Source organism: Vespa crabro, chromosome 18 (assembly GCF_910589235.1).
Source record: "Vespa crabro chromosome 18, iyVesCrab1.2, whole genome shotgun sequence".
Lineage (NCBI taxonomy): Eukaryota > Metazoa > Arthropoda > Insecta > Hymenoptera > Vespidae > Vespa > Vespa crabro.
This window is the reverse complement of record NC_060972.1, coordinates 5188143-5198765: the sequence shown is the minus strand read 5'-3', so window position 1 is coordinate 5198765 and position 10623 is coordinate 5188143. Positions and strand designations below refer to the sequence as shown.

The 10623-nt window shown below is 37.5% G+C and overlaps 1 protein-coding gene across 3 annotated transcripts; it reads left to right on the top strand.

The window, feature by feature from the left end:
* Positions 1 to 7602: 7602 nt before the first annotated feature.
* Positions 7603 to 9849, top strand: LOC124430305. Of its 3 annotated transcripts, none has more exons than XM_046976649.1 (4): positions 7603 to 7924; positions 8236 to 8335; positions 8423 to 8686; positions 8889 to 9849. In XM_046976649.1, exons 1-4 carry the CDS (start codon positions 7831 to 7833, stop codon positions 9391 to 9393), a joined length of 963 nt encoding a protein of 320 aa, XP_046832605.1. In that variant the 5' UTR covers positions 7603 to 7830; the 3' UTR covers positions 9394 to 9849. The 3 variants fall into 3 exon arrangements, 2 of the variants coding, with proteins under 2 accessions (XP_046832605.1, XP_046832606.1); XM_046976650.1 differs by having other exon boundaries at positions 8750 to 9849; XR_006943721.1 differs by having other exon boundaries at positions 7603 to 7747; positions 7896 to 8335; positions 8423 to 9849.
* Positions 9850 to 10623: the final 774 nt, after the last annotated feature.

Genomic DNA, 10623 nt, shown 5'->3' with positions numbered 1-10623 from the left:
GCGTATGCACGCATGACAGGGCGCGCACAGGCATGCTCGACAAATGATTTTCACAATAATGGTCCTTTGTTCTCGCGACGCGTAAAAAACGTCCAAGGAGGACGAAGAAAGGAAGAAGGAAAGATCGCTTTCGATGTCGCCTATCGTGAATACTTCCGCGTTTCGACGAAAGCGTCGATTAGTGTTCGTGGTCAATCGACCCGCCCCGTCCCCAACCCTTTTAAATATGAAAAAAAAAGAAAAACAAAACAAAACAAAAAAACAAAAAACGTACGTTGATGCAATTGAAAACATTTATACACCGAGAAATTCGATGAAACTCCGTATGGCTCGTCGTAAGACGCGTGCGTTTCAAGAAAACAAAAAAAAAGAAAAACAAATGCAAACGCTAAGATTCTCGTTCATCAACGGAGAGTTACGTAGGCCATTTGTAAACATGAAAAATGCCGACAAAACGATTTAATATGCGTACCATGATGATACACGGTATATAATTGTCCAATCGTTTAAATCGAGCGAGAACGTGAGAGAAGCTAAAAGCTAAAATTTCATAGAATAATTTGACCCAAGACATAAGGTCTTGCTGACGAGCGAAAAACATATTTGTAAAGATATACTGTATGTCACGATGAATGTAACGATAAATGAGATCAAAAAACGAGGAGACCTTTTTCATTTTTCCGTTCCCCTTCCAGGTGTCATAATCGTTTGTTAAAAACAAAAAAACAAAACAAAACAAAGCAAAGCAAAACAAAGCAAAGCAAAACAAAGCAAAGCAAAACAAAGCAAAGCAAAACAAAGCAAAGCAAAACAAAAAAAGTAACCTCCATTGTCTAGTCTTATGTCGGGGTGCCGTTTAAACGTTTAATTTTCAATTTTATATCTATCATGCAAAACGATAGAAAAGCTCGCTTTATGATCCATTTGCTAATAATATCGGTATCAGATCGATCATTGATAATGATGATCAAGATCGAAAGATGGCACTCGCTGTTCCGTTATTCGAACGAAGAATATTTTCGGATGGTAACGTCGGTCGCGTTGAACCATTCAATATATTTTCTGAAATGCATTCTCGATTTCGAATATGATATAACCCCGATTGATTTGATTTTGGTGCGTTTAGTAAAAATTGGAATATTTCCTTCGACGTTGGCCCCAGAATTTCCTTTGACCTTCGACAACAAATTCTACTTGTTAAGTTTCGAGAAATCATATTATAAGTTGAAAATAAATTGATAAGGAGGATATGGTCGGAGGGAGGAAAAATTCAATTACGTATAAAAGTATTGCCGTACAAAAAAAGTATGCTCTTACGAAGGAAGAAATGATCGAGGAGAAAATCCGCTCATCTTCCCTCTGATATTCGCGTACAGCTCGGGTCTTCCGTTCGATCCCTTAACTTTCTCTTTCTTTCCAATGACACAACAACGTATTGCATATGACGTATTACATATTAACGCTCACCTTACCTATTAATGAAAACAATGTTAATAAACGTTGTATAATAATAAGTAAGGAGAGGAGAGGAGAGAAAACTCCTTAGAGGCCGTATATCTTATAAAATGCTAACAACGAAGAACCGTATAAATAGCGATAGATTTTTGCATACCTTAATCCAGCAGGTTTAATGCGCTCTCGACGAATGATTTTCCTCTTGCGTTCGTTCTCCCATTGGTCGCCGTACGGACAGGCCTCCGGCACGTACGATATTGTAGCAATCCCATTTAAATTGTTAATTCAAAGTCTGCTTGGGGAGAATAACGTTATATTCGATCTAGGATGGGCGTGTACGGGACCTAATTAATAACCGATCGATTCGTTCATCTTAACGTAACATCTTATTCTAACGAAAATCTAACGAAAATCGAAGATAACTCGAAGAACGTATCTTGCCATTGGAACGTGTCCCATCGGAAACATTGGAACGTACAATAAGTATCGTTGCATGTATGCACGGTATAACAGAATATTATAAATCAAATCGATCCGTATGCGGTAAGCGCGCATAATAATGTGCTTCGCCCTTGATATATAACGTACGAGATGTTTTCCTCCGATAATGAAGGAAAAATAAAACAAGAAGAAAAAAAAGGAAAAAAAAGAAAAAACAGAGCTAAACTTTGGAATGCTGTTGTTCAATTAAAAGTTAAATAGCTCGTCGTATCGCGGGCGTAGAGTATTTACTTTAAGAGGTATTTGTGAGATTAATAATCTGTCCTAGTGCTCTTCTAAGATTTTTGAGACGTTTATCAACTGTTTTCAATATAAGCTAATTGATTTTAATCGCATTGCTTCTTTTACGTATGCTTTGAAAGTGGAAAATATATAAGTGGAAAAGCGTATATCCACATTGAAATAACGTAAATTTTATGCGCTGCGCAACTAACTTGAATAATTATATTCTTTGATGATGAATTTTTTTCTTTCCTCCGGATACATTTCTTTTCTCCGTTAATGGATACGTAATGGATGGCGTAAAGAGGTTCTTTGTACGGGCAGACTTGAGAATAAAAGAATAAAACTCTAGTCGTCTGCGTGAGCAGAAAACTAGTTGATCGAAATAGGAATAGGGAGGATAGGATGAGCGATGATCGTTCGATTTTAAAACGAAATTATTTCGCGAAACTTTTCGCGCGTCTAAGACGAATAATCGGGCGGCATTACCGCGGAATTGTCTTTACGGATAGAAAAAAAGTTCCATAAATGGAGAACGGCATTGGTGGTGCGCATAAGAGTTAGCTAGCGGCTATTTCGGCATAAGCGATGTCCGCGAGTGACATTTTCCGCGAGCGTCGGATAAAATAGACATTCTTTATTGCCGAAACGTATCAAGGTAATAAATTACCAGCGGCGTACTGCAAGTACGTCGACTAATGACGGCTTTATGATCGATGTCGTTAAAACCATATCCTTGTCGTACGTGGGAGTAAAGCTAACCTACGTATATAACCATCTACGTGATGGAGAAAACAGGGAAAGAGATGAAAGAAAATAGAAGATTGAGGTTGGTAGGTAGGAAGAATGGGGATCGTCCTTGAGACATGAGATTATCATTGACCCGATAATAAATCGAGCAACGGGCAGACCTGATTTCAATAAATTATCCGAATAATTGGCGAATCCCCGTATAAACGGCGTATTAGAAAAGACTCACTTTTCCCTTTTTTTTTCTTTCTTTTTTTTTACGGCTAACGTACGTCCTATATCGTTCTAGAACGATATTCGTCAAACTTTACGAGAATCGACGAAACTAATGACCATCGAGGAAATAACGGACGGATGCTCGTTAGCCGGCAACGCGCAAACGACGAAAGAAAGATAAAAATCTAGCCTTGCGTCGCAGGTGTGGTCTACCACGTAGCTCGTCGTCATCTCTTAGACTTCCAATATGATACCGATAATAGACGAGATATGTTTTACAATATATCTATTCGCCCTAAAGATCTCTATTCGATCAATCTCTATTTCGCGTACGCGAAAATAATCGTGCGTACAACTGTCGATAGGTATAATATCGCTTGTTCGTTCGTTTCTATTCAATATCGGAGAGGAGAGTTTCTAATTCGATATAACGCGTACAATTCGATAAAATCGACTTGCACGTGCATTCTAAGAGATGGAAAGCGCGTGATCTACGTTAGATCGTTAAGTTTAGCCTCGCCATGAGACCGCCGCCGCTTTATTGTTTAGCAAGCGAGCTAATACATGGAATCGACTAATGGCATAGGATTTTACAAAAAGAAAGTATCGTGTGGCAATACTGCCCTTGCTCCAAATCGTGAGATCGAATTGCATATGTACCTATCGACATATCGAAACAAAACGGAACGGAACGGAAACTAAACGAAACGAGTCGCGTAAGTCCTCCTTTTTTTAGGCAACAATTTCTTTATTAATTCGTGTCATCCAACAACGTAAAAAGTATATGGGCGGCGATCGAACATTCTATTGAATTAATCGGGAATCGTTTGAACGCCTTTGAATTATCGAATGCTAAGAACGAAAAGAATCGGTTGGACGCCACCTGAACAAAGGCAGTCCGTTCATCGAGTAGCGTGAAACGTAAGCGGCAGATAAAAGGGCAGGTAAACGTCTCTGTTAGGCTTGCTACGAATCTCTCGGTTGAATAAAAATCGACCGGTGAGAGACATTTCCGTTCAAAGTGCGCTTTTTGAGATATCAACGAGCGTCTAAACGGTCATTAAACGTTCGCGTATAAAATGAACTCGGAGACTTGCCTCTTTCAAATGCCTTCTCGCAATTCCGTCCCGTTAGTTATCATACTTAATTGTACGATGGAACATTTTCCATCGTGCCCCTCTTTCCTCCCCCTCACCTTCCATGAATTTCTGATTTCAACATCGAACACACCTACTTATATAATAACGTGCACGTTGCCTTATGACACGAGTGTGTTGAGGGAAAGACGATATGAGAAAATGTGCTTTATTACAATACATATGTATATACATATACGTATGTGTGTGTGTGTATATATAATTAGCATAATTTGAATAATCTAACGCGAGAGAGCTATCGTGAAAATTTCGCAACTTTCTTTCAGAATATGCCTGGCTCCCGAACGAAGTGAAAGATACGTCGTGCGCTTCGAATGCGAGACGAATAAACGTTACGATCTTGCCAATTACGAATTGATTAACATTTTATGCAGGACGATTTATTATATTTTTTGCTCATTTGACAATAATTGTTCGATCGCGGCAACGATTATTTCATCTTATTTCATTTCATTGTTCGTTTCATTATCATTCCTCGTTTGGTAACAATTAAATCTTTCAATTATCTACGCAAGTAAGTGCACGTACGTACGTACCTTTGCGCCATTACTCGGTGCGCCAAATGGTGGATAAGTCAAATGATCGACGGAAAAATGGAGAAGGACGTCTATTTTCAATCGGATTATGAGATCATTTGTATTTTCTTTTAAAACTAGATGCTCATCAAATGGATACGTATCTACTACCCTTGTCTTGTTAGACTTTTTTTCTTTTATCGGCGACGCAGTCTAGTGGATTCGAATCGATAATTACAAGTGTTATACGATGTTCCAATCTTCGATCTCTCGCTTCGTAATTAGAAGCAAATATTTCTTTGATCACGGACTATCACCTATCTCTAATCGTGCTCGACGTATTTCGTCGGTTTTCTTCCCACATTTCTCATTCGTTAAATTATCTCGTATATATATACATATATATATATATATATATATATATATATATATATATATATAATAATACTTTTATCAAGATGAGACCAACGACAATGTCTGTAATAGCTCGACCTCGTTCCAATAACCTTATGACTGACGGATTAGATAGCTTTCGCGTATTATGTCACGAGGCCAAATCTATTCTATATCGTTGTATTCTTCAGTCGAGTAATTCTTCTAGTTAAGCGCGCGAACTTTCTTCCTTCCCATTCTTACTCTTTTTACCTTCGTACCTTTCAACTACTCGGGCATCAGCGCGCGGACGATTCTATAATCACGTAATCGAAAAGCAGATGTTTACTAGAAAAGATGCGAGAGAGAGAGAGATGTCCGTTTCTACCTTTCTCTTCTATCCCTTTTTTGAAAGAAAAGATGAAAAATTCATTCCGCGAGGTCGTCGTAAAAATATCGATCGGAAATTGGCTTGGAACGTCGAAGGATTTCGACTTTTTGCGGGCCGATTAACTTGGCTGCGCTCGATCGATCGTGCCTTTGTACCGGGACAGAGAGAGAGAGAGAGAGAGAGATAGAGAGAGAGAGAGAGAGAGAACAAGTTCCATAGCGAGGGATAAAAAAGCGAAAAGAAACTGTGCGAGAAAAAGGCGGATATTCCGACGGTAGACGCTAACGTTTGGCGAGTCAGCAATTAAGCATGAAATGTAAACAATTATTTTTCCTCCCGTCTATCAGTTTCGGTTCGTTTATTTTCTCGCTGGTACACCACACGTTCCATTCTACACAATTATAAAATCCACAAGGTTGTACTCTAATAACGGGAGCGAGTCGTGCTACTGCTAAGAAATCTTACAAGGCCAAGGATTTATCCAAATTCACGAAGCCCACGTTTTGTATCACGCTCCTTCCTTATTCTTTCTCTCTCTCTCTCTCTCCCTCATTGCCAGTCATTACCACCAGTAGAGGTTATCATTATTACGTTTGCCTTGTTATTTTGTCTTCGTTCGATTCGATTTCATATTATTCTATACTTGTATCTATCTCTTTTTCCATCTCGACGTTAAAATCTATGCATCGATCGCGAACGGTACATTTTTTATAATGTCGGAAGGTGCGGAGATTTACGCAACGATTTTTTCTTGTCTCAACCTCCTCCCACGTATACATGCATATGCATCTCTTATCGACAGATGTTGTTGGATGCAACCCACATCGACCGACTTTAAAACATTTTTCTATCCGTCTTACAATTATAAAATGAGAAATATTGAAAATATATTTCAATCTTTTTTCGTTCGATGATAGCTTCCTAAGTTGCTCTTGTTCTCTCTTAATTCGTAATCTTATTTGTAATCTATCCGCTTTAACGAACAAAAATGAAAATGAATTTTCTCTCTCCTTAATATTCCGTTAGTAGAATTCAACGATACTATTTCATTTGTTGGCCTCGTATCTTTGTACCATTGTCGGTTTTGTACCTTTTCGTTTTGTTAAAAAGACGCGCGTCAAATAATACCTGACTCGCGTCATGGAAAGTCCAATGACGGGCCTTCGCGTAGCCATAGAAAGTACATTTTATTCTTTTCTTCACGACGTCTTATAGATAATTATTAGAACCGATACTTTCTTATATATTGCGCCACTGTTGTACGATTATTTTCACCGTTTATACTCACCTTACTGTTAGTTCATTATAATAACTTAAGCATGTAATGCAAGTACATGTATACGCTTGTCGCGTTCACATATCGTTCACCGCCTTTCGCTCGTAGCGTATGTGCCTCGGTTATGGCAAAATATGAACTAGAAGCATAATAGGGAAGTACTATGGATCGGTGTAATACGGCTTGTCTAGATCTATATATATATATATATATATATATATATATACCTAGGCAATACGACATATTTGTCTTAATCGCATGCGATTTAATAAGGAATGGCATGTAATGCGGAAAGATTTAATAGGCATTCGCGTATAAATCTATACGCGATTGCCAATGTCCAATGCCCAAAAATCCTCGCCGTCGAACCCTACCCGCCCGCGAATGAACGTTGAAAATATAATTTATATGTAAAAACAAGTCTTCGTTGTTGCTTCAAGACAAGCACCATGTACCAATTTATTACGTTATTTTATGTATTTATTGATAGGCAGAAATTGTTTTGTCGAAAGAACAACAACACATTTTTTCACACGATTCTTTTAAAAGCAATTAAAAGCTTTTTAAAAAATTCCAAAAATACTCGTATACTCGCTTAAATCTTTGCATTTAAAATGAGACCTTGATCGTCAAAATCGGTCGAGAATTATGGCTGTCGTTAGTTTAAACCGTTATAAAAGCAGGGATGATCGAACAGCCTTAAAGCGTTATATCGTTTATATACAAACAGATATGGAGAGGGAGAGAGAGAGAGAGAGAGAGAAACGGGGACGCATCGGTCAGATTTCGATTCGCCTCGATCATACACATATCCATGACAGACCTTGGAAACGATCAGTTACCTTTGAAAACCGCTCTCACGCGATAGTCGTATAAAGGAATAACGTTAATGGTGTGATTCGTTGATCGGTGACATATTTAACATCTATAAGATATTATTTAAATCTATTGTAACAAATAATAGAATAGAAAATCATGTTAATGAGCATAGCAGGAGTGATATTTGCTAGCATTTTAACAGGAACTTATTATTACTGCAGTGAAGCGGCGATAAAGGAGAAATATATAGGTAAATAGAGATACGATCAAAGTGATGGTATGGAGTTTAGAGTGAATTTGAAGAAAAAGAAAGATAATCAAGCCTTAAGAACGAAGAATTTTATTTTATCATTAACGAATCGACACAAAGAGAGCACAAAGAGTGAATATTTTAAATCTGTATAACAATAAACCCATGTATCTGGATAAATAATATCAATGTACATATCCTGAATACTAAAGGGAAGTATTATATGGCTTATATTATGATTTTATTTGAATAAAAGATTATCTATAATGGTACATCGTTAAAGGCAAAAACATGATTTATTTTATTAATAGAAAAAAGTTCACCGGCGAGGAGAAACCACGGACCACCGATAAGACCGCCTCGTAAGCGAAGATTAAATAATGGGGAACAATCAATAATCTGCAATAATCGGTCAGTCGAAGGAAAAATATTGAGTGAATTAGTATTGATATTGGCGATTGTTATCGTATCTTTCTATTATTTTCGATAAATTTTTAGATCGAGTACGAGCGAATCCTCGATCGGGATCATCGATCATGATGGCCATGCCACGAAAGTAGTAACGGCTCAGATCGAAAAGAATCCTAATGAAATAGGATCCGTTGATGAAGAAAATTTGAATTTATTGAGAACGATATTGTCTTCGTTCGACGTCGATTTAGCGTCGGACGAATCAGCGTTAAGGGGATCGGAAGAACGGTCGCTCCTGACGTCACCAAACGATAAACACGATCACAAGGAAAAGGCTTTGATGAGGAAAACGTACGTACTTAAGAGTTATTTTCATACTATATCGTCGTTAGTCTTAACGATCGTTTTTACCAGGAATTAACCACCATACATTATGCGTATACATATCTAATCGTATGAGAAACCGCTGGAAGTCTCTTAAGAACGGAGACTAAGAGACTAATTAATGAACAATAAATGATCCTATCTGTTATTACCATAAATCGTCTTTTAGGCTGAACATGGTAACGTCCCAGAACGACGAAACGGAAAGATTCTATTTGAATATTCCACCGAAAAGGTCCTCGTATTTGTCTCGCAAAGTTGAATCGATAGATCATTCGTTATTTCAAATTAATCCTACGATCGATGCTTCTACATCGACAAAGATAAATTATCAAACGCAAGAACTTAAAGATTTATACAACGAGCAAATGATATTTGAAAAATATTTCTATTTTCCCAATAAGAAGGGTAATGAAGTTGACAATTCGCAAAACGATAATACTCAAGTCGTCATTATCCAAGTGAGAAAATATCGAGTGAAAGATGTCTATAAGGAAAAAGGTAAAAACACGAGATCCGAGATTTTATCAAATAATATCTCGTCTTTTCATACAACTAACTTATCGTCCACTAAGGACTATGCGAATTCACGAAGCAAAGAATATTTGTTGAAAAAAGGGTCAAAGAAATTCAAATCAAAAAAATTGTCAAAGCTCTTCCAATGTCACAAATAATGTTGATATAAATGGTACTCATATTAAATAAAAATGTTATATATTGCGACAAGGGGATAGGATCTCGAAGGAAAATATTGGATAAATTTTGGAAAGTGGAAATCAGTCCGTCAGCGGGTTTCCCGAAGAATTCATTTGGAGGTACCGATGAAGCGACCGATTTTGCTCGAATTCACGTTGGTACGTACGCATGGAAAAATTTAGAAATGACCATTCGCACTATTTTCATTCGTTCTTGTTCGATATTGCTTGCTCGCGCATTCTCAATCTCGCGTTGTCAATGTTGTTCGATCCTTTACATTGGAACGATTATAATTTCAATCGACCGCGCGAGCGAACGAAAGGCAAAGAGGAAGGAGGATAAGTGCATGAAAAATTGTCGCTAATTATCATCAACGTGCGCCTCGTATTCCATTGGATATGGATATATATATATATATATATATATATATATATATATATATATATCAGGAACAAAAAAGAAAGAAGAAAAAAGAGAGAGAGAAAAAGAAGGAATCGAATCGTCGTCTTTTTACGAAGATTCGATCGGTGTATTCTTGTCTGACAGCGCTCGTTTTCTCGATCTACGCTTTATGGCATTTCCGCGATATCGAGATGTAATCAAGTAACGAGTAGGAAACGCTTGGCGAATTAAAACGATCGAAAAAAAATGAGCTCGTTACGCGAGTATCGTATTATCCGTAGATTGGAATTCGTTTCTTCGAAATTGCCTTAGAGAAGGAGCTTCCATAACGGTCCTACGTGAAGTGTGATTTTTATCTTGTAACACCATGTTTCATTGGGAAAGACAAAAGTGATAAAAGAAAAAAATGTGTCCTTTTTAAACTTTCTCTTCTTAGCTACGTAGACGACTCTAGGCGAGTAAGCAACTACTTACACTCCTCGTCGTTTTATCCGATCTCATTTGTTTGTTCTTTTTTTTTTTCCTTCTATAACAAATCAAATAATAATGCAGTAGTAGCAATATATTGTGTAACATTGTATAATGAATCATCGACAATAAAGTAATGTGAATTCGTGTGAAACGAAACGTATCTTAGTCAAAACGTTATATGATCGCTTGATTATTTCCTTTGGCTGTCTCGTCATAACTGGAATAAGGACGCGCCAAGATTCGTGTCCTTTTCCGTTAGCTCGAGATATTTCTTTCTTCCCTTTTTTCTACCAACGTAGGCGAGTGCATTTGTTTCGCATCGTGGATCCCCGTAA